The 25345-nt window shown below is 38.9% G+C and overlaps 1 protein-coding gene and 1 long non-coding RNA gene across 4 annotated transcripts; both read left to right on the forward strand.

Annotated features, from left to right (window-relative positions):
* The first annotated feature begins 1092 nt into the window (after positions 1 to 1092).
* Positions 1093 to 4532, forward strand: LOC131301947 (uncharacterized). 3 transcript variants are annotated; one of them, XM_058328477.1, is made up of 4 exons: positions 1093 to 1319; positions 1433 to 1487; positions 3209 to 3299; positions 3665 to 4532. In XM_058328477.1, the coding sequence occupies exons 1-4, from the start codon at positions 1150 to 1152 to the stop codon at positions 3796 to 3798; spliced, it is 450 nt and encodes a 149-aa protein (XP_058184460.1). In that variant the 5' UTR covers positions 1093 to 1149; the 3' UTR covers positions 3799 to 4532. The 3 variants fall into 3 exon arrangements, with proteins under 3 accessions (XP_058184460.1, XP_058184458.1, XP_058184459.1); XM_058328475.1 differs by having other exon boundaries at positions 1115 to 1319; positions 2729 to 3299; XM_058328476.1 differs by having other exon boundaries at positions 1115 to 1319; positions 1448 to 1487; positions 2729 to 3299.
* Positions 4533 to 20478: 15946 nt separating this feature from the next.
* On the forward strand, positions 20479 to 21955 carry LOC131301949 (uncharacterized). The gene is made up of 2 exons (XR_009191480.1): positions 20479 to 20831; positions 20961 to 21955. It is a non-coding gene; the product is annotated as an uncharacterized LOC131301949 (long non-coding RNA).
* The last annotated feature ends 3390 nt before the right edge of the window (positions 21956 to 25345 follow it).

The raw sequence follows: 25345 nt of genomic DNA on the forward strand, positions 1-25345 counted from the left end.
TACTTCCATTTTGCTTTCAATAATAGATTTTAATTAAATTATAATAGTTATTTCATAAACTTTTATTATTTGTGCTCACTTATTTTAGATTCTAAAACATATTTTCTCAATGAAAAAATTGAGCAGGGGTGGGGTCGGTAAATCCGATATCCGATAGAGGTAGGGCAGAGGTACCCACAAATTACTCGATATGGGTGAATTATATTTTAGTCTATATAAACTGTGTATTTTTCAATTTAAATAGTTCACATAGTCATTTTTCATAACCAGTCATTTCTTATAACCAGTTCTCGTAGCCCAAATCTTATAGCCAAAATTATTTTTTTCCAAATTAATATGACTTAGAACTATTTTAAAAAAATTGGGTAAAATATATTCAAAATTGGGATGAAACCAAAGCTAAAAAAGGAGAACCAATCTGTAAAAACCCTATGTATAATTGATACAAAAGGGGTTCTCTTTTCATAATATCTCCTACCCATATAGAAAAGGAAATTGGAGGTTTCGAAAGTGGGTGGGATGATACTAGGGGTATATTAATTTGTCATAATTCAACCACATCTCTCTCGCGTACATGTGGGTTTCTAACGGATTTTTAGCATTTATTGTGAAATTACCACACATGCATGTGAAAGAAGTGTGATTGACGTGAGCATTTCCCTTTTGTTTTTCACATTTTGTCCTTTCCAAATGCTGGTTATTTCCTCATTCTTTTTCGTTGTAAAGTGCTGCTATTAATGATGGCCAAATTTTGCCATTTAGAGAGTAGCAAAATTATTTTTCTAAGTAAATAATAATAATTAAAATTCAAAATTCAAAATTCCAAAACCAATGACGGCTTGCCTTTCCAGATTTTTGCTGAATTGAATAGAATAGAATAGATCCTTAAGGTCAGAACTCAGGGAAAAGAAAAGAAAAGAAAAGAAAGAAAAATTAAAATTTTTTCTCACCTATTGTTTGGTTGCAGAGAAAAAGAGAGAAGAAAATAAAGATTTTGAGTGTGATGAATAATAAATTTTCTTATCTATTTTCCTTTTATTTTTATTTATTTTTATTTTCCTTTCTTTTCTTTTCCTTCCGTAGGTTCCGAACGGAGCCTAAAATTTAATTATTTTTTTCGAGAGAAAGTCGGAAGCTCTGATATATCCAATGGCGGAAGTTTTGGTATTGGACGCGGCGATCAGTGATTGGGTGCTGATCCCTCTATCGGTGGTGATGATGGTTCTCATCGGATTCCTTGGATACGTCATCTCCAATCTCACGGATTCTTCTGAGTCCCCCGACGACAATTCCAAAATCGTCAAAACATACATGCCTCTGTATGTATACATATTTACACCCGCACGCAAAGATATAAACTTTTTTGTATATGTATATATATGTATCAAATTATTGGGATTTGATTTGTGGTATATGCCGGTGGATTGTTCAGGCAGTTCGTTGTTAGGGCTAGAAATCTACGGGCCAAGTCGTTCCGAGCTAACGAGGTATGCTGCTGCTTACTTTGTTTTTTATTTTTTTGAAAAATCCTTAATTATTTCAAAGAATGTACGGAGAGATTTTGATTTTTGCCTAAAGTGAAATTTAACTCAATTCTTGTGATTGGCATCGCTTTGATTATTATAATTATTAACAACAACAATAATAGTAGTATTAATTGTTGTTGTTGTTTTTTAGCCTAGGTATGAGTAAATTATGATGTAATTGAGTTTTTCACCTCACGTGTGTAACTGAAGCTAGACGATTATTGGGTTTGTCAGACTCAGATTTGTTGTGATTGTGTCAAACTCATGCTTTGCTTGAGGAGCATCAGGTTACATCGGAGCTGTCTCTGTCTGAACACAGATCCACACTCTGATTCCTTGTCAGAGCAATCGTTCCTAGTTATGTAACTAGGCGAATGTGGGGTCAGAAACTAAAGTGCCATTATATAGTTAATCTGTCTCGATTGGCCTTTTACTGACGACCTGTTCATTCTTTGTGGAGCTTATAAGGTTTCTTTGTCGAGGTGAAAAAAGGCTTCTTTGGCATGTCTTGTGTGAGAGAATGTAATGGTGTTTCATAAGAAAGCTATGACTACTTATCGCTTCATCCTTAAGGTGATGAGTGCCATAAGCTATGTTCTAAAAATTGCTAGGCGCTAATCGGGCGAAAAAAGGGCAGGCTAGCACCTAGGCGCCGACTGTCTAGTGCCTAGGTGGGGACTAGGCGCCCGACTAGTCGGCTGTCTAATCTAGGCATCGGACCACCGCCTAGCGCCTAGGCGGGGACTAATCGGCCTAGGAGCCTGCCTTTAAGAACACTGGCCATGACGGTCTGATAGTTGAGCATGATGCCTTCCACATATTCACAGAATGTGGCTTCGCACGTTATTTCCAGCCTGTGAATCTTAATTTTGGATTTGACAGGAAACCAGATTTAGTTTTGGGTCCCTGCAACGGCATATTTTGTTTATACTGGCGGCCAAATAGTGCTATTCGTTCTCGAGTTGGACCTAATGTCGAGTGGCTACCAACTATTGCCCTCTAGAACCCTGCAACTAAGAAATTTAACATTCTCCCCATATCCAACTTTGATGCCCCACCATATAGGAAGGTGGCTTATTGCATGGTTGGGCTTGGTTTTGAGCTGACAACTAAAAGTATCAAGGTAGTTAAAGTTGTAAGTTTCCACAGGGGGAAAGTTACCTGAAATGCTTTCATTAATTGTGCTGAAGTTTACGAATTAGGTTCTGGTTCTTGGAGAGTTCTCAACGTGGATGATATTGTCCAAGATGTATATGTCTCGGATGAAGCAATCAGCATGTACAATCACAACGATTGTGTTTTTCATTGGCACTCACTCCCCAATTATGGTGTTTTTTGGGGAGCTAGTTCTTTCGTTTGACATTTGTACGGAGTTTTTCCTATTGACACTGCTGCCAGAGATGTACACCGAATTCACACACTTTTGGTCCTTTAGAGAATGTCACTTGGCATTGCTAGGGGACTCCCTTGCAGCAAATTTCTCTCTCTGCTACAAAAACCGCACAACCATTGAAGTATGGGTGATGAAGAAGGCCTTCAACCGCCTGGTTAAGGCTGGGGAATCCTTCTCCTCATACAGGTGGTCTCAAGAATTCACTGTGGAACTGCCACAGTCACTCTACACATGTATCACAGTGGGTTTCTGGAATAAGAATGAGCTTCTAATCTGGACCGACGTGCAGGTTTTTGATTTAAGATCTAGAGGAAGAGGAAGAGGAGCCCCACTCTTGTACCACATGGTTACCAAACAGGCTAGGGATTTGCAGATTTCTGGTGAGCCGAATTTCATTTACAAAGACAGCCTAGTTTCAGTTAAGGGAGGATGTGGAAATTAGTGTCTCCATTCTTATAATCACTTCACGGATGGTTGAAATTGTGTTCTTTGGTTTTGTTTCATTCAGTGGAGCATGATTGTGGCTCTACTGTTCATTGTTTATGCTAGTACTAGTGACTGGTGCGCGCTGATTAGGTCCTCTACATTGTCCAATACCTTGTATGGAATAATATTGGGTATTTGTAATTTTTTGGATTAAAGATGTTGAGGTTGAATATTTAACTAAAATTTAGATATTTTCAAGTAGATGTATGATATTTAACTTCAACCAAGTATAAGTTCTTAATATATTGGATTCTTACAGGTTGGGGCTACTTTTGGAGTTTTCTTGTGATCATGGTTGTAAGTACTTGTGTTGAGTTCTTTTTGGTTGGAAATTTGGTTCTATTATTTCACTCAGTTGACTATATGAAATTCTATAGTTGTACTAGCCACTAGGTTCGGGCCCATCATTTTCACCTACTAGCTTTGTCTGAGTTAGCAAGGAGAGAGTCATGAGTTTGAAGATGTAAGAACATCTATAGTAGGCTAGCCATTTGGCCATTTTATCTATTTTGCATAGCCAAAAGGCGAAAGCCCATTTCCTTGCTCTAGCACCTATGTTCTCACTTGGCAATTTGAAAAATCGCTAACAGTGACTCGCCACCCCCAGCGAGTCACTGTAGTAGAGGCATCCCTTATTTTATTCGTTTTCCCCTCCATGGCTCTGTTCTCCCGCGTTACTTTCACCTCCTGCATTTCCCTCCTTCCTCTCTCTTCGTTGGTTATTTTGGGTAATTTAGATGCTTAGGCGATTAGAGTCCTACTTTTATGGATTATTTTCAAGGGGCCCGAAGCGGTGCTTTTGTGGTTTTAGTTTGTTTGATGGTGAATCTTATCAGAAGATGTGTTTATGTGAACATATCTAATGGAATTCGATATAAAAAAATCCAAAATTATGTCTCAATCTTTAGGATACACTTTGTTGAGATCTACCCAATCCAAATTGTGAGTGAATTGGTTGGTTTGGCTAATCCATGTTGCAATGGAATGTCAACTTATATGACAACTATACAAGCTTTGTGGTTAGTAGCTTGTATAGTTGGGACAAGGGAGATTGTAATCCCGTTATTGATCAGTTTTAGATTGGTTAGAGGCTTCGAGCTTTTTTTTGTCAAGTAGGAGCGATGTATAAGGCCTTTTTGTATACGGGCCGCATTCCCTTAATGCCACGTTTCTAATATAATTACTTCACCACCACCACCACCACCAAACCGAGCCTTATGTCCCAATCATGTTTCTAATATAATTCCTTATCAATATATATATACACACACACACACACACACACACACACACACAGAGTCCCGCTCTTATGAGAACCACCTCATTTTAATAAAATGCGGACCTCCCTTTCATGATCGAATTTCAATGATCCGAGCCGCTCAATGTGTTCAGAACGTGATTTTTAGGGTTCCCGCGAGAAATCAGCAAAAAAAAATGATCGGGAAGGGCTTCATCCGAGCAGTTTTTGTTTGTTTTTTATCGAACGGTTCAAACAAAAACTGCTCGAATGAAGCCCTTCCCGGTCATTTTTTTTGCCGATTTCCCAAAGGTACCGTTAAAATCACGTTCTGAACACATTGAGCGGCTCGGATCATCGAAATTCGATTGGGAAATGGGAGAAATGAGGAGGTCTGCATTTTAGCTAAAATGCGGACTCCCTCCTTATATATATATATATAGACACACACACACACACCACGGATCCTGTGAGGGATCCCTTATTTTGTTAAATGCAGACCTCCCTTTTCCCGATCAAATTTCTACGATCCAAACCATTCAATGTGTTCAGAACATGATTTTAAGGGTCCTCGTGAGAAATCAGCAAAAAAAAAAATACCGGGAAGTGCTTCATTCAAGCAATTTTTCATTGGATCCCTCATAGGAAATGGACTGATTTTCAATAGGTCCTAGGTGTCCATCAAATATCAAGAAGGCATAACTGAAAACATAGGAGAAAATGAGGAAAAGTGGACAAATCTCAAAACACTATTAGTTGAGCACATTATCACATGGTGGTCCGAATCTATTGGAGAATATTTCCTACTTTAGGGCGGTTTTTCGACGTGTAGAGGGATAAACGACCCCCAAGAATAATGTAATCTCATCAAACTAATACTGATGACATTAATTCATGTACTATGTATCCATGTTGTAGGGATTCCATATCCTATGGATAAGGCTGAGTTTGGACAATCTAACTTTTTTCTAAAGGGCTTCTGAAGAAACGACTAAAGCCTAGTATGTTATACTGATGAGCTACTGCAACTAGTCCTACTAAAGCCTACTTTTTGGCAGAGCAGTTCCTTCTCTAAAGCCTACTACACCATCCGATCACTTTCTTTTCCTTACTCTTGACAGTTTGATATACAATAAATTTCATATAATCTTAGTTTACCTTGTTGTGATAAATGATCCTTAGTATGTACTTTCAGCCTTATTACTCTGCTAGTTTTTCCTTCTTTTTTTGGTAACTTAAATTTCCATTGAAAAACTCACCAAAAACAGGAACTACGGGCATACCCCTGAACGCAATACAAAAGGAGAAACCCAAGATGGGTAAGGAGATTAAGTGCTAAGCACTACATTTGCAGAATACACAAATCAAGAAAATACTACAAACGAAATGTTGGACACCGGATGTGGAGACGAAGTTTTCATTTCTTGGCATGGTCATTGAGCAGATGTTACGCTGTCATGGTAAATGGTATCTGATATTAGTGTCTGGTTCATCCACATATATTCAAGTGAAGTGTCCTTGTTAGAAAAGTTTGGCTAACATTTTTTTGGTTTAATTTTCCCTCTTCATTTGCAGATTGAGTTAGATTTAGGAATTGTTTCCTTGCCCCCAAAAGAGCTGAAAATCTATTTTTGGGGATTTTATTCTTATTGTTCCTTAGCTGCGGAGTCAAACTTATTTGTTTCTTGTGATTGAAGTCCTCTTTCTATTTCCTTCCATCCAGTCCGTATGTTTTATCGTTGCTTTTTGCATTTTTCAGAGATATGGTGAAGTAACCAAGCAAAGACTTGATCGGCTGTTCTGATCTTCTTCCATCATTTTAGAAAGTCTTACATAGGAGATCAGGCAATGCATTCTTCCTAGGTAAAATGAATTCTGTGTTCGAATTTCCACATTTGCAAGTATGGAGAAGAAACAAGAATCTATTGTTTCAAAGTTCAAACACACCTCTGTTCATTTTCTTTTCTCACTTTGCTTGCAGCAGTTATATGTCCGGTTATCTGAGCTTCTTGGAGCCCATGATCATCTGCTGATACTGAATGTTATTGTTGGAAAGATTGCTACAAATCTGAAGTGTTCTGCAGAGGTGACTGTTCCATCTCTATTTTCTTTCCCGGTTAAATGATTATTTGATTAAAGCTCATGCATACTTTCCTACTTGCAGTGTGAAGAAGTTATCAATCACACTTTAGGTCTCTTTAGTGAAATGGCTACTGGGTTAATTTTATTGCTGCATATTTATTGGTAGACTTTGATTTGTTCCTTGGCTAATATTTATTATGAACTTCCAAATTCCTTGCATAGATTTATGACTGGGAAGCTGCTTTTGAAGTTGGATACTGTTCAGTGCATAATTTCACTTCACAATGTAATTTTGACTTTTGTACTCCTTTCAATAAGCCTATATGTTTCTGCAATTTGGGACTTGTGAGGAATTAATTGAGGAAAGTTTGCTTTCAGGGGGAGGAGCACAGTTGTTTAGAGAATTACAAGTGTTCTCATTGCAGAACAACCTTCTATTACACTCTTGGCTTATTGATCTTCATGGAAGATAACCTTTTGAAATTTAGTTCTTCAATGGATCCTCTTTTGCAGGTATGTCATTAATTTTCTACAACAGCTTCCTTTCCTTTTGATGTGGTTTTGTTTACAATGGTATTTGCCCCAAAGTTCTAGTCCCGTTATCTAATTGTGGTAGTAGAAGATTTATTAGTGATTTTGTTGAATGTGCTGGACTTAAAAATTTTCTTCAGTTAGTTCTTCTAAGTTCTTTTCTGGAATGACATCCATGCTTATGAAGTACTGAGGTCTTAGCTCTCAGAAGTCAAAATGTGAAATTGTAGAGACGTGGAATGGGAACCCTCTGGAATTGAGTTATTTTCTCATTAACGTGAAATATATATACAACACAATAACCTAATTGCACTATGGTCCTAGAGAATGAAACTAGTTACTCAATAGAACAAATAATACACTAATTACAAATACACCCGTAATCTAACACTCCCCCTCAAGTTGGTACGAAGATATCTATTAAGCCCAACTTGAACACAATAGAGTGAAAACTCTTGCTACCAAGCTCTTTTGTGAATATGTCAGCTAACTGACCTTCAGACCTCACAAACGGCATACATATCAAACCCTCATTCAGCTTCTCCTTGATGAAGTGTCTGTCAATCTCTATATGCTTTGTTCTGTCATGCTGAACAGGATTATGAGCAATGTTAATGGCAGCGTTATTATCACAGTAGAGTTTCATAAGACCATTATCATAAATTCTCAAATCACGTAATAAGGTTTGGAGCCACAAGAGCTCACAAACACCATGTGCCATAGCTTTGTATTCAGCTTCTGCACTAGACCTGGCGACCACAGATTGTTTCTTACTTCGCCAAGTAACCAAATTACCCCCGAGGAAAGTACAGTAGCCAAAAATAGAGCGTCTATCATCTACAGAATCAGCCCAGTCAGCATCTGTAAATGCCTCTGGTCTGTCGTTTTCGTACCAAAAATATAATTTATAAAACCTAGGAATTAACTAGTATTCCGAAGAGTAGCGGTTAAGTCCAGGATCGTCCACAGGGAGTAAAAAGCTGAGTTGCAGTAGTTTCAATTAATTTCTAATTTAATTCGGAAAGTAAAGAGAAGTTGGATTTGATTAAACTAAAACTAAACTAGTAAGCAGATTAAAAGAGTTGTAAACTGATTAGAGAAGGGACTAGGGTTTCCGATTCAGTCTCCCTCTGTAACGCAATTGTTTCGAAACCTAGGGTTCATATTCAACATTCAACCAGATCACCGTAGGGTAGCAATTCCTATCGATAATTTCCAAAAAGATACTCAAGATTCGGACTCCGTATGGGCTATCTCAACGCGGCACAGATCGTCTCATTGGATTTAACAATGGCACAATCCGTCTCACGCCGTATAGTCTATCTCAAAGCCTATCCTGAAATATTAAAAACCATTATATGACAGTGCTTGAAACCATGGATACAAACACATTCGAATATTGGAAAAATATAAAACTTCATAAAAGTTACGAATCGATCAAGTCATACAATCAAGTTGAATATAGAACCCTAGAGATCTAACAACTACACTATTTGGAGAGACCTCCTCATTACCCTAGTCAAGAAGTTTAGCCACTCATGGAGTTGGAACAAATAACCAGGCAAGAATAAAGCTCCATTTAACAACAAACTAAAAGCTTTCGAATGAATAACATATGAATAAAACCCAAAGCTCCTGCTGCTGGTTTGGCCGTGATCCGCGAGGCGTGGTGATGGCTGCCCCGTTCTCTGTTTCTGCGTGGGATCAGATATCCCTAAACAAAATCCTTGCTTTCTTTTTTATATTAGCCGGGAGTTCTCCACCGTAGGTAATTAAGTGGGTCCAATTCTAGTAGCTTAGGAATTTTATAGAGTGCTTCTCTTCTTCAAATATCCAATATAAACTTGATCTCTTTTCTTAATTAATTCGATTGGCGCCGGTAAAATTCTCAATTTAGCTCCGATTGTTATCCAACAGTTCCGCGGAAACTGAAACAAGGAAAACGAATATCAAACTCTAAATAATATAATAAACAGACATAACAAGAGTAAACTAAGGGGCGTAAATAGGCACATTTACGCACCTATCACCTCTAACCGTAGGTGACCATGATTGGAGAACAAAATTCCTTTCCCTAGAGCTAATTTGAGATACCTCAAGATACGATAAACAGGATCCAGATGTGAAGTACGAGGGTCATGCATAAACTGACTGACAACGCCCACTGCATAAGTAACATCCGGTCGGGTGTGAGCTAAGTATATCAGTCGACCTACAAGTCGTTGATACCTCTCCTTATCAATGTGCTCCCCCACATCTCGGAATTGGGGACGCAAACCTGGGTCACCTTGATTGTCAGATTAATTTCGATGGCTTTGGATAGGATGGTTTCTGAACTGAATTAAGAGAGAGGTAATGCCATGGGATTGTTTGTGCCTGATTGTCAGATTAATTGCGATGGTTAGATACGAGATAGAGAGGTAATACATGGGATTGTTTGAGACACAGACTAGTTATGCTACGTTGAATTATAAATATAGTCTCAACTGTAAATGATTGTAAAATTCTATTTGGTTAAATGTTACTCAACTAATCTTTCGAAGTTTTGTGGGATTTTGAAGTTTTCAGACCACTTATCGAAAAAAACAATAGTAATGCTTCAGTATCAGATTGTTGGAGAGAGTACCTCAAGCTGGGCCTACTTTTACTCAGAAAGATTTTTGTTTTATAAAGCTCCTCTTAAGCTGGCCTTGCAATCCTGGAAAACTTTCCTTACCACTGAGCACTTGAAGTGGTAGTGACATGATGATTTGTGTGTTTAACGAGCCAAAGGAGTGCTTTGTTTATTTCCATATGTGAAGATGTGGTTCCTCCTGTTGTCTCTGCTCCGTGTGCATTGGTTCATATTTAGTTTAGTTGGTGATTTGTTGTTGGGTCTGCGTGGTTTATTTGTGTGTTTCCTAATATGTTGGCGGATCATGTCCTTTTGTTGTGTGAAGCATCTGAGGAAAGTTGTGTGCTGTCCTTTGATGCTATGGAGCTTCCAATTCACAAGTTGAAGTTGGTGGCTATTTGGTGTCAGTTTTTGTGGTTGTGTTCTAAGAAGCACGGATATGGGACACAACACGGCACTGATACACGGACACGTGATTTTTCCAAAATCTAGGACACGGACATGTTGGGAAGTTAAACATATATAAATAAATATATATGTTTATATACATAAATTCAATAATTTATAAAATTATATTTTCCAATGTAAAGATGAAAGTCCAATGAAAAAAAATGAGAATAGTGGATTGTGTTTTCCTTTTAAGTTATTTGATACTGGTTTTAAATTTGGTTCATATCTCAAATAGTACATTGTTACTCCATTTCAAGTTTTAAAAATTCCATACCGACCCAAAAAGCTTCCGATACATGTCAAGTATGTGTCGGAGTGTCTCCAAAATGTGTCCGACTCAGGAAAATAATTACATATTCAGACACATAATTTCACGTGTCGGACACGTGTCGGGAATGTAGCCAAGCGTATCCTTGTCTGACATGTGTCCACACAGATACAGATGGCCTGTAATGCCTTCGATTCTTTTTGTGGGTTCAGGTTGTATGTGTTTATCATATTGAGCTTTTCTGTGCGTATGGTTATGGGTTATATCCTGCTTTACCTGTAAATTGTAATGTAATGGCACCCTTTAGGCAATTATTTAAGCGATCTTAAAATAAAACATGGAAAATAATTTCTCTTAAATCCCTCCCTCCCTCTTCTACATGGCCTTGTTGCTTCTTGGTTTATGCATATAAGCCCGTTGTACATGCCACTTCTCTGGTCATGCCATGTTAACTGGATGAAAGGGAATTTTTAGAGAGTAAACTGTAGCAAATAGTGATTAATTGATGACGTTGGTCAGTGCAACTAATCTTTCCATCAAACAGTGATTTTATCTTTGTGTTTCTACTAGTGTTTTTACACACTTGCTTTACTTCTTTCCATTTTATTTCCTTACCAGCTGAAGTTAGACCTTTTGTTTTGAAGTTCTATTATTATGCTTCCAATAACCTAATCGGGTTAATGAGGGTGATGGTACATTAATGCTTGGTATACTAAGTACTCGTGTAATTTTTTCCTTTGCTCAAGGTTCAATGCACACACTTTTTCCTACATTATATGGCACGGCTATTTTCTATTTGTATTTCATAGAGGTAGGATGGCAATAATGTTTTTATTGTAATTTACTGCAAATTTTGGCACTCCACTGACTCCACTTACTGCCTTCAGTTGAATGGTACTACTTTTCAAACACGTTTCAGCAGTTAATCTACCCTTACATCAATGCCAGGAGCTCGTTACCGACCCGCTTCAAGTTTACATATCATAGAAGCATACAGTTTTGAGTTTACTGTACAGAGATTATATTTTCTGCTGGTGCCTCTAAAACCTGATTATCACCATGTTATGGATATGGTGCTGCTTGCCTACCCAATATTTTGTTTTCTGTCTGCACAAAAACGGAGCCGAATCCTTTCACTAGTTTAAGGAAGTTGGCAGTGGCAAATTGAACAAATGAGTTATTTTATACATCAGTAATTTGGTAGTTCTTCTCTTGTTATACACAAAAGTGGCAGTTGTTTATATAGATGCTCTGGATAACTAGTTTTCCTTTCATTCTTGCAGCTCACGGCTGCTTACTTTGCATTCCTGGAGGTCCTTTTGAACAGCCATATCGCTTTTGTTTTGAATCTGGATACTAGCAGTTTCAGATATATTGTTGGATCTCTTGAACCAGGCCTTGGTGTGCAAAAATTTTGCTCTTAAGGCTTCGTTTGTCTTGAGGTAAAATATTTTTCCGATTAAATTGCTTTTATTCAAAACATTTTACCCGTAAAGTGATCGCATGAAATTTATTTTGCATTATTTGGTTGCACACCATAAAATTTAGTTCCAAAAGAAATTGTGTCAAATATATGGTAGGAGATTTGTGTTGTCTAAAGAATTTTTTGAGAAGTTAGAAATGTGTATATATCATTGATATAACCTGATGGGTCCACTTGATGCAACAAAAGCAGCGTTCAAGGGCCCGACGTCCCTTCAACAACTTTCAATTTTTGAGTGCGCGGAGTTGACGTGTTTGCCAGAAGGGCTTCTACAATCGACCCTTACATATATACAACTACTTGATTGTCCAAAGTTGAAGACACCCAATCCGGATTCACTACGCAGCCTCTCAAGGAGCTGGGTATTATATTCTGTCCAAATTGGGGGAGTTGTTGGGAGGAGGGGCTGTTTTGCACCACCAGCCTTCAAGGATTGGTTATAGGCGATTTTGGAGACGAGTATAGATCTCTCCCCTGGCCCTCCACGAGCGCTGCATCACCACCATTGAGCCATTTCACCTTCCTGGAGTCTCTATATTTATTTGGAAGGAAGTTTAGATATTTCCTCCGGCCCTCAACAAGAGTTGTATCACCGCCATGGAGCCATTTCACCTTCCTGGAGTCTCTATATTTATTTGGAAAGAAGTTTAGACATTTCCTCTTGCCCTCAACAAGTGTTGCATCACTACCATGGAGCCATTTCACCTCCCTGGAGTCTCTTGATTTATTTGGATGGCCAGAGGTCAAGTCTCTCCCTGATCAACGTGAGCATCTCCCTGCCTTGAGACATTTGGGAATTAATTATTTCAGTGGGTTGGAATCTCTGCCGGAGTGGATTGGTAACCTTTCATCTCTTCAATCTTTGGAAATATGGTGGTGTCCATTTCTTGCTAAAACATGCAAAAAGGGAATTGGCGAAGATTGGCGCAAGATTGCTCATATTCCAGACATTTGAGTAAGTAACTTATTCTTCAAATTGCATGTTTCATTGACTCTCTCTCCAGGATTACTCACATGGGTCTTGTGTCTATGTGTGTGTCTAGCTCAGCGTGTGCGTGAAATAATCCATGGAAAATGTTATCTGACCTAATTCTTTTGTGATTATTGGGCTTTCAGATTCATAGGATTCGGAGTCGGATTCAGATTAGTCGCCTGCCAATCACGTATTTTCTCACTTTCTGCATCTTCATTTTGTTTGCTTTTTTTCAGACTGCTTACTCTTCTGATGTCACTAAGTGTGTCTGTTCTCTCGGTCTTACCTATTAGGAATGTCGAAATACTTTGATTGATATTTATTCTTCTCACAATGAGGTACAATATATAGACCGAATACAAGGTAAAATAAGGAAAGAAAATAAAATCAAATAAAATAAAATCCCTAACTGATCCCTAATTGATTAGGTACTGATCCCTAATTGATTACTGATCCCTAATTGATTCTACCTAATCAAATCCCTAATTGATTCTACCAAATTGAGTATCTTCCTAATTACATTCAATACATTAAATACAGTCAACACTCCCCCTCAAGCTGGAGCATAAACATCGTGTACTCCCAGCTTGTGACAAATAGTATCAATGGAAGTCTTGGGAAGTGCCTTGGTGAAAATATCAGCCAGTTGAGAACCTGAAGGAACAAAAGGAGTGCTAATATCTTTAGATTCCACCTTTGACTGAATGAAATGACAATCAACTTCAATGTGTTTGGTCCTCTCATGGAATACTGGATTATTAGCAATGTGGATAGCAGCTTGATTATCACAATATAGAGGAGTAGGACCATGTACCAGGATCCCAAACTCTTGTAGAAGTGTGCGCAACCAAGTCAACTCACCAGCGGTATGAGCCATTGCTCTATACTCTGCCTCAGCACTAGATCGTGCTACAACTGACTGTTTCTTACTTCTCCATGTCACAAGATTGCCTCCTATAAAGGTGCAATAGCCAGTAGTAGAACGACGATCAGCAGGAGATCCTGCCCAGTCAGCATCTGTATATCCTTCAATACGAAGATGTCCAGATGATTTGTAGAGAAGTCCACGTCCGGGAGCATTTTTTAGATACTTCAAGATACGAACAACTGCCTCCATATGAGGAACTCGAGGACGAGTCATAAATTGACTGACAACTCTAACTGCATAGGAGATATCGGGTCGAGTAATAGTTAGATAAATAAGTTTTCCCACAAGTCTCCGATACATCTCAGGGTTGTCAATCAGCTCACCATCTTCAGGTATTAACTTAAGATTAGTCTCCATGGGAGTAGCTACAGGTTTAGACCCAATATAACCTGTATCTTTCAAGAGATCAAGAGTGTACTTCCTTTGTGATAAACTGATACCCGCTTTGGAACGAGCCACCTCAATGCCAAGGAAATATCGAAGCTTGCCTAGATCTTTGGTAAGAAAGCTAGAACCAAGATGGCGAATTAGTGTTTGAATCCCAATGCTATCACTACCAGTGATGACGATATCATCCACATAGACCACAAGAATCAAAATACCACGAGTGGTCTTTTTAAAGAACACGGAATGATCAGCCTGACTCCGAGTCATACCATGAGAAATAATAGTATTACTGAACTTATCGAACCAAGCCCGCGGAGACTGTTTGAGGCCATATATAGATTTGTGGAGATGACACACACACTCCCCCTTGGACTCAAAACCGGGTGGTTGTGCCATATAGATAGTCTCAGACAGATCCCCATGTAGAAAGGCATTCTTAACATCAAGCTGGTGGAGAGGCCAATCAAGATTTGCCGCAAGAGAGATAACAATCCGTACAGAATTAAGTTTGGCCACTGAAGAAAAAGTCTCAGTATAATCAAGTCCATAGGTTTGGGTGAAACCTTTGGCCACAAGACGAGCTTTCAGTCGATCAAGAGTACCATCAGGATTTTGTTTGACAGTAAACACCCAACGACAACCAACAATATGTGCTCCAATAGGCTTGGAAACAAGGGTCCAAGTATGATTTATGGACAAGGCATGCATCTCTTCTTCCATAGCGGAGCGCCATCCAGGATGAGAAAGAGCCTCCAAATAAGACTTAGGAACAACAACAGAAGATAGAGATACAGAAAAAGCGCGAAAAGATGGAGATAAACGATCATAGGACACAAACTGAGAAATATGATGGAAAGTGCAAGAACGCGTACCCTTACAAACGGCAATAGGCAAGTCAAGATCCGGATCCTCAGACGGTGAAGGAGATGATGTGGGTAAAGAAGTTGGGTCTGCAGGAGCAATGGGTGGTGCGGCGGCGGACGAGCGACGAACATAGACCTGTTTTATGGGTGGTCGAGAAGCAGTCTCGGGAGGACGGACCGGTGTAATGGGTGGTCGATGAGCAATCTCGGGAAGACAAGGTGACAGACCAAGATCAGCCAACATGGGTGGCTGTAACCGTGCACCTGCTGGGGAATAATATGGGACGGTCTCAAAGAATGTCACGTCAGCACTTACAAAGTGCTTACGTAGTAAGGGACTATAACACCTGTATCCTTTCTGTGTTCGAGAGTAACCAAGAAATATACATTTATAAGAACAAGAATCAAGCTTATCACGACCTGGAGAGAAATTATGTACGAATGAAACACAACCAAAAAGTTTTGGGGGAAGAGAAAAAAGATCCTTGTCAGGAAAGAGAATCTGGTAAGGAGTTTTGCCGTTCAAAGCCCGAGATGGCATTCTGTTTATAAGATAATTAGCTGTAAGAACTGCATACCCCCAAAAGTGTTTTGGAACATGCATGTGAATCCTAAGAGCTCGGGCAACTGCTAAAATCGGTCCATTTTTCCGCTCAGCAACCCCATTTTGTTGAGGGGTGGTTATACAAGTAGTTGGATGAATAATGCCATGAGTTTCAGTAAAATGCGTAAATTGATGAGAAATATATTCTTGGGCATTATCAGTCCGCAAAATACGTAATCTGGCATTAAATTGAGTGACAATTTCAACATAAAAATTAGAGAACACAAAAAATAATTGAGACCGATCTTTGAGAAGATATACCCAAGTTAAACGAGAAAAATCATCAATAAACGTAACAAAATAGCGAGCACCACAAACTTGTGGTACGAGATGGTCCCCAAATATCCGAATGAACTAAAGCAAACGGTTCTAAACTAGGTGACTCAACTCGTAAAGGAAAAGAAACCCTACGATGTTTACTGAGTTCACAAGTGTCACAATTAAAAGGAGAAAAACTAGGTAAATCAGGGACTGTCTTGCGAAGATTGGCAGAAGATGGGTGTCCAAGACGACAATGCCACTGGTAAGGTGTGGTAATGGAGTGGAAGGCAGATAACTTGGAAGGATTGGACGGCTGAAGGTAGTACAGACCATTCTTCTCATACCCCCCACCAATCATCCTTTGCGTCTTGAGATCCTGAAATTCACAATGAGAGGGATAGAAGAGTACAGAACAATTGTGAGTTTGAGAAAGTTTATGAATGGAAAGTAGATTAAAAGGAAATTGTGGTAAGTATAAGACAGAAGTAAAAATAAGGCCAGAGGCACGATAAGTACCAAAGCCATGTACACGAATTTTAGTACCATCCGCAATAGTAACATAAGAAGGAATGGAAGGTGTAACGATATCAATAAGAAGAGACAAATCACCTGTCATATGATCAGATGCGCCAGAATCGAGAATCCATGGAGCACTGCCAATACGAGAAGATGAGTGAAGGCAAGTATTACCTGATGAGACATGAGTCGCAATGGAAGTCGAAGATGCATTAGCCTTGTGAAACATGGAATCATACTCAGACCTAGAGATAGTAATCTGATCTGGAGGAGCCAACCCAGATGGCTCCCCTTCAAATGTAGCCTGATTAGCCCAAGCCGGCTTGCCATGAAGCTTCCAACAGAACTCAACAGTGTGATTGGTTGCATTGCAATGTGTACACTTCTTGGTGCCACGGCCACCACGCCCCCCATAGCCGCCACGTCGACCACCACGTTCATAAGAACCACTACGACTGTGGGGAGGATTAGAGTGGCTAAAATTCCCAGAAGATGGAATAAGACCAGTAGCAGGAGCAGCTAAAGCAGATGGAGTTGGATGCTCTAAAACAGAAGACTGAGGAGCAGCCCTTCGAACACGAGCAAAAGTCTCACCAACAGTAGGAACTTCCTTGCCGGAAAGAATTTGGGGACTGAGAGGAGCAAGTTCTGTATTCAGCCCGGACAAGAATTTGGTAACTCGAAATTCATCTCTGTATTTCTGCTGAACCTTTAAATCTGTGGTTAAAGGTTGATAAACATTTAACTCATCCCACATCCCTTTTAAGGTGGAAAAGTACTCATCAACCGATCGATCTCCTTGTTGGAAAGAGAAAATATTCTGATAAATCTGATAAATACGAGAGAGATTCTGTTCTGATGAATATAACTCATGTAAAGTATCCCATACTTCTTTGGATGTGTCAAGGCATGCAACATTGTTAAAAATATCAGGTTCAAGACTATTCCAAAGCAAAGTCATAATATATGAATCATTTTGAATCCAAACAGAATCTTCAGATGGGGCATCAGTGATATAGGAAGTCTCACCACTTGCTCGCAAAGAAACAGTCACAACACGTGACCATGGCAAATAATTGGCCCCATTTAATTTAATTGAGGTGAGAGAACGACGATGAAATGGATCCCTAACAGTGTCCTTAGAGCCAGATGTTTCGGTTTTCTTATCCTTATCACCCATAATACGAGAGCAAACCAAAAAATAGGAATAAACCAAATATTACCAGATCTGGTAGGGATGCAACAGAGATACCCGGAATTGATATGGTTTAGATGAGGGTCTGACGTTGCTGATTGGGGTTCAAGCAAGGTTGCCGAAGTCCGACTGAGTGGGCGGCGGAGTCTGTAGAAGGCCGAAGAAGGCAGTCTCAGTATTGCTGAGAACTGAGAGTACTTCGTCGGACAAGATGGATTTCTCAGATAGTTCTGAGAAACAAAGATCGTTCGAGAGAGAATAAAGACAGGCTCCCTGGCTCTGAAAAAAGAAGATAAAGACGATACTTGGTCGAGAGACCAAGAAAAGAAGAGAAAGAAGAAATCAGGTTCTTGGAACCTGCTTTGATACCATGTCGAAATACTTTGATTGATATTTATTCTTCTCACAATGAGGTACAATATATAGACCGAATACAAGGAAAAATAAGGAAAGAAAATAAAATCAAATCAAATCCCTAACTGATCCCTAATTGATTAGGTACTGATCCCTAATTGATTCTACCTAATCAAATCCCTAATTGATTCTACCAAATTGAGTATCTTCCTAATTACATTCAATACAGTCAACATTTGGAGACCTCTGCAACAATATAAAAATGGGGGTTGTGATGCGTTGAAGAAAGTAGTTCTTAACTAATTAGCTCCTTTATGTATTTAAATCTTGGGAGTGAAACAGTTTTAGTAACCTGTTCTTGAGTTCGCTGAGCACTCAGTGTAAATACAAGCTGAAAATGCTCAAGGTCCAGTTAATGATGCACCTGAGAATCAAATAAAAATGCACTAGTACCTCTTTGCATAGTTTTGTAAGATTGGTGAACAAATTAGCTATGATACTTATTTCAATTTTTTTTTTCACCCCCTCTTTTCAGCAATTCTAGGTGTTTTGATTCCCGAGTCTTCGAGACGGGGCGATATGCTAAGCCTGTCTGACAAACTTATGGTAAGACATGGGTTCTCAACTTCTCATAGATCTTCGTCGCTCATAAATATTTTGTGAACACTTTTCTGCACATTTATTTGCTTTAGCCTAGAGTTCTCTGTCTCTGTTCAATTTTTTTTTAGAATGTTTGCCTGCTGATCGACTGCATATATACCAGAAATTGATAAGCTTGAGTCTGTAGGCATGAAGTGCTTGATCAATCAATTGGTGTCTTTTTAGACTTCATGTAGCCATAGCTCTTTCGAAATCATTTGGAAAGAGCAAGTCTGAATTTGGTTAGGATCATTTTGTCTCTGTTTCATCTAGAGGCCATTTGATTGCTTAGTTGATAATACTCATTTAAGTTCTCCAATTTACTTTTGTTCGGTTCTTTTATTTAATAACTTGGTGAGTTTAATGTGTGTCACGGGTTTACAGGTTCTGTGGACTGATCGATGCGAAATGGAGTTTCCGAAAGGCTCTTAGAGTGTTGCCAAGAGATTGGAGGCTCGAATAGTGATTAAAAAAAATGAAAAAGTCAGAATTTGCTTGCTCCTTCCGGCCGGGAGTCACGGGCGTCCGCTGGGCCCTTGAGTAAGTTGATGCTGAGCCCACTGGAAGATTGTTATGGACAGTGGTCGGGCCCGTCCCGACACTTGAAGCGTGTTTTGTTTTATGTTTTGATTTCTCATATGTATTTTTAGGCCCAGTAGCTAAAAGTGGGCCATCCTAGTTCAATTTTAGCGTTCTGAATTTTTTAGAGAAGGCTAGATAGAGAGGCAAGAGCAACAAGAAGTAGAGATCATCTGCAAGTTTAGTGGTACCAGCAGTGCGCAGGAAGAAAGAGTGATGATCCAAGACCAGTAGATACCTAAGAGTGTTCATTTTAGGTACTTAGGCTCAATTATTAGTAGAGATGGAGAGATTGCCGATGATGTGACCCATAGGATCCAAGTGGGGTAGCTCAAGTGGAGGAGCACTACTGGTGTATTGTGTGATAAGAGGATACCCATAAAATTGAAGGGAAAATTCTATGGAACTGCCATTAGACCAGTGATGCTTTACCGGACAGAATGTTGGCCTATTAAGAAACAACATGTGAACAAGATGAGTGTAGTGGAAATGAGAATGTTGAGGTGGATGTATGGTAAGACTAGACGAGACAGAATTAGAAATGAAACGGTTCGTGAGATGGTAAGTGTAGCACCTATAAAAGAGAAGTTGAGGGGAAATAGGCTAAGATGGTTTGGGCATATCTATCGTAGACCAGGAGATGCAGTAGTTAAGAGAGCAGATATGATAGCTTTGGGTAGCAATGTTACGGGGAGGGGTAGACCTAAATTGACATTAGATGTTGTGGGGCGCAATGATATGAGTATAGTAGGTTTGTGTGGACAAGTTACCCTTGACAGAGCTCAATGGAGGAAAATGATTCATGTAGCGGACCCCAAGTGATTGAGACATAAGGCTCGGTTTGGTTTGGTTGTTTGACAAGAATACTGTTTCAATCATTGAAATTGATTTCATTATTTTCCATCTGTATATTTTCTGTCTGGTAGCCAACGTCAATTACTCATTGATGGACTTTTTGATGAAGTTTTGTTTTTTTCCTGAACAGATTGCGTGAACAGATTCGTGAACAGATTGCTTCTCTGAAAGTGTGGTCCTATAATACCTAGGACGTTGGTTCGTACCAGTACGAGGAACGGGAACGTGGTATGCCAGGTGCCAAGATTGTGATACGCTAGAGATTGGCTTCTTTTGATAACAAAAGTAAAATTTACTCTTGCAAATTTTTCATACAGAAAATATTTTAGGAAACTAAAGTAAAATTTACTCTTTGTAATCTATTGTTTTAGACGTTAGTGTACCATGTTTCAGAAAATGTGTACCAAAATGCAATTCGATGGGGTGTTAGAATTTCCTGGTAACAGGTTTGGTTATTGGTGTCAATATGGTCACATCGACAAAATAATGGAGCCTAGTACTTCATTTTGCCGTTGGCTACTTGATGACAGACTCATTAAGCAAATTAAAAGATGTCGAGGCTTTAGTTCATTTAGCGACTTCCTTTTATGGGATGGTTGTCTAACAGGTACTAGTTAATTTCTTTTGGCCAGTACTGCACTCTCTCAATCTTAATTTGCTAAATGTGATGACCACGGAATCTGTGTATACATCAAATGTAATGCTTTTCCTTTGAACTGGGTTTTGACTTGAACAGGTCGAAGCGAAGAAACAGAAAGCACAGTCACAGGAGGCGATTATGAAGATAGTTCTTCAAATGATAGAGCATAAGATGGTGCAGTGGTAAGGGGCGGCTGAAAGGCTGGCAGACCTGCAACAGCTCGACGAAGAGGAGAAGAAAAAGGCCATGGCTTGAATTCCATACTGGAATCTTCGAGAGCATATGGTAGTGCTGCCCATATCCTTTTGCCCCTGTACAAGTTGGGCGTTTGAACCGTGATTCTTATTTTTCTGAAATGTTGTTCATTTTGGTCCGTGGTTTCTTATTCAAATTTTACACCCATGTGCAACCTGGAAATGCATTCAGGCATAGTTTCGGCATAAGCTAGTATATTCTCTTTATGATGTGTTCTTCACATCAAAGGGAGTTGCGATGAGAAAGGAAAATGAAAGGGGGAACCAAACGAAGAACTTCTTCCCCTACCAAACGAACGTAGCATATGAAAGGCTGGCGACGATAGTATGACACTAGTGTGCGCAACCTTTTGGTATTCTGAAAGAACCATTCTAGAACAATTATGCTGGCCTTGACAGAGACTTTTTCCCTGTTTATTATTCTGATTTTTTCGTGGTTATTATTCCTATAAATACTTTTCTTGTTTTATGCTTGCAGGTAAATGCGTAATTATTGGGGAACGGTGTACTGTCATCCGACTCATCCCACAATATTTCTCTTCTCCATCATCCGATCGTTTTTTTCCTAGTCCTTTTCATGGATCAACCAATCAAGTGTCCGGTGTGCTTGCAAAGGATTCGTTGCGCCATTAGGCTAAACAGTGTTTTGGGTAGAAAAGGACTGGCCAGCCTCGCCTCTTCAGGGCTATTTGGCCATCTCACCGGAAAAAACCTTAACACAAATAAAACCATGCTTGTATATGTTCTAACATCTTTATTTTCTTTTTGTAATATATTTTTCACATTGGGTTTATTGATGGAAATTCTAATACATTGATCGCTTGATTTGATGCTAAACGAATCTGGTGACAGAAATGTGCAATTGGGCTCCAACCTTTTGTTGTGCTTATGCTTCTTTAGGGGGGGGTGGGGGGGAAACAATGGATATTGATGCTAAACTATTGGTGCACCATTTAGTGTACAACAACTTGTGTGAGGCTCATTTTCGAGTTTCACGCTAACAATAGGAGCCATTTAATTTGTTTAAAATATTTTGATCAAGGGTTTCTATTAAAAATCAGTTAATTCGGATATTAGTAAAGGTTTGATTGATTTATGTCTCTGAATGTGGAGGAACAAAAATTAAAAGAATTGACCAACTCTTAACCGATAACCGAATAAGATGGTCTGTTACAAAGACTCCAAGAACTGTTTAAAAAATTGAATGGTTTTGATAATTGAGACCATTTGAGTTGATTACATTCACTAATTATGCTGTCTTTTCCTACCTTTTTTCCCCTTTTCTTTTGTTGGCCGGCTTCTTGTCCACCAACCAACCCTCATCAATTATGAAATCCATTTGGCTTTTTGAAAAGTCTAATGCCACTATTTTTTTTGAATAAGGCTAATGCCACTGTTGAAGGGCAAAGTAGTGTGCTAATGCAGTACATTGTATAGATTGAGCCATAGTTACTATCTGTGAACAGGGACGGAGCTAGGATTTCATAGATTCGGGGGCCGAATTATGAATAACAAGATTTTGAAATTTCAAAATTAGAAGATCTAATAGTTTGTGTGGTTTAAATTTTGAGGGAGATTTTTCGGATAATCAGTGGAGAGATATAAAAAGAGAAATGAGAGTAATAATTGAAGAAAAAACTGATAAGAGACCATGAGCAGAGAAAGAAAATTGGGTTTTGGGATCCAAAACAAACACATTCTTAAGAATTTAAATGCATAAATAACACTCATTAAAAATATAATTCTTAACAAATAAAAAAATAACTTATATTAAAATTTTAAAAAAAAATCCGAAACAACGCGGGGCTGTGGCTTCATATGCCCACATGTAGCTACATACATCTCCGCCAGTGAGGGCAGCCGTCACGGCAACACCATCTCAGGTAGTAGATGGCAAAGAGCCCTTCCATGCAAATTCGAGCAGTTGGCGGAACTCGAACTTGAGTAGTTCAAGTTCGGGAGGGAGACCTTTGCCAACTATGCTAATAATCAAGGCTTCCATATTTGACGCTCCACGATTTCTAATCAAGGCTTTCACATCTGGATTAGAAGAGTTGGAAAAACTACTTCTGCCTTTTTCGGATAGAAAGTAGATTATGAATTTTCTTTACCTGAGTGCGTGGTGACTGGTGAGTGAGTTGTACAATTGAACTCCACTATATATAATTGTTGTGCTTTCTAAAAAAATATAAAAAGAAGCTAAAGTGGTCGGCCATGACAAAGACGTCCCACAAGTAAATTAAGCTGGCAATGACCAAGATTTCGAACGTGAAAACTAAGCTAGACTCAAGTCCACCTCAACCCTTGTCTTTTCCCCTGTATTATTATCTAGCTAATTGTTCTCACCAGGCAATTTTTTTTTCCTTCAAGTTTCAATTTCTGTTTTTACTGGAAAAACATGGCTAAGGCTTTGCTCATATCCCTGCAGTGAATGCAATCCTGAACGGTTTGCTTCCCCTACTAACCAATCAGATTAACCCGGCATGGGGTTTTAAGGAAGACCTTGAAAAGCTCCATGAAAGGTTAGAAATCATTCAGGGTTTGTTACATGATGCTAAGAATCGGAAAATAACATCAGATCGAAGCTATGATGACATGGCTTAAGAGACTCAAGGCTGCAATCTGCGATGCTGAGAATGTTCTGGATGAATTGGCCTACGAATCAACTATTTTCTTGTTAGAGGTGCATACCACTTGACATGTAAAGATTGTAATGTTATTCCCGGAGAGTGTTTAGTGGCACAATATAGACTTTTGGTATTAGATATTTGTCTCAAGGAGAATATTAGAAGGAGAAAGGAAACTAGATGCCCAATGACTAAATGAAGTGGCCTAAGAGGAGAGAAACTAGAGGTATTCAAGGAAAAAATGTCTCAAAAAGTACGGTGGAGAGTGGAAGGCGATAGTGATAAGATGTGGAATTCCATAGCTGACGGTATTAGAAGAATATCAAAAGAAGTTCTTGGGAGTCGAAGGGAAAATATCCAATTTCTAAGGGGACATGGTGGTGGAATGACGAAATTCAAACTATGGTAAAAGCCAAAAAGGAGGGCTTTAAAAAGTGGCAAAAGGACTGGAATGAAAAAAAAATTAGGGTTATAAGCAAACTAGCAAGGAAGCTAAGAAGCTGTTAGAGTGATGTAGAACACGTGGAGGCCCAATTCCATGAACAGTTGGACCGAGCCAAGCCCCGAAAGTCCAAACGGTGTTTAATTTCAGATTATCCAAATTGGCTAAATTCGGACGAGCTCGGAATAGGCCCAAACTTGGTGGGCTGACTTAATTTTGCGCTCCGGTCAATACTCATAACCTTAAGTTGATGATCGATGGTGCTTTTCGGCCTAATTCCTTCCTTTAGGCCTTCAATTGCGTTATTTTGCCGTTTTAGGAAAGATTTGTTTCGTTAATAACTCTTAGACCGTAATTCCTTTTAAGTTGATTCTCTTTGGGAAAGTCTTGTTTTTCTTTCCCGTTTTCAGTTTTAGGAAAAGCCCCAAATTATGGCACTTTTTATTTTCCAAGTTAATTTTTAGGGTTTCTAGAGTTTTAGCCTATTTAAGGGTTTGTAACCTAGAGTTTATGTAGCTTTTGATTAATAATATTGCAGAGATTTTCTCTTTCTTTCTTGTGCGCAAGATTTGCTCGTTGCGGCGAGTTGTTTATCTCGTTTGGATTAGTACGCTAACTAATCTCTCGTGAATTCCGCTGCGTCATAGAGATACTAAGTTAAAAGCCTATGAGAATTTCTACACTAGATTTGATAGTAAAGATGAAGAAAAAATTATTTATAAACTTGTCATGTTGCAAGAAAGGAGAGCTAGAGATATTTCTCAAGTTAAGTGTATAAAAGGTGTTGGATTCGGTAGTATTGGTGAAAGACCTCGATCAGGGATAGAAGGAAGTTGTATTTCGAGAAGTTGTTAAATGAGATACACGTATGAGACTTTGGTGGAGAGGAAATATATGTACCTGGCGGGAACATAGAATATGACTTCTATCGAGGAATACAAAAGTTCGAAGTGGTTAAAGCTTTGAAAAGAATAAAACCGGGTAAGGCCTTCGGACCAGATGGTATCCCTATTGAAGTGTGAAAAAATTTAGGTGACTTGGTTGACGAAATTATTTAACAAGATTATTATAACTAGAAAGATGCTCGACGAACGGAGAAGGAGTACTGTAATATCTATCTACAAGAATAAAGGGGATATTCAAAACTACAACAATTAT

Source organism: Rhododendron vialii, chromosome 9a, assembly GCF_030253575.1.
Source record: "Rhododendron vialii isolate Sample 1 chromosome 9a, ASM3025357v1".
NCBI classification, from domain to species: Eukaryota; Viridiplantae; Streptophyta; class Magnoliopsida; order Ericales; family Ericaceae; genus Rhododendron; species Rhododendron vialii.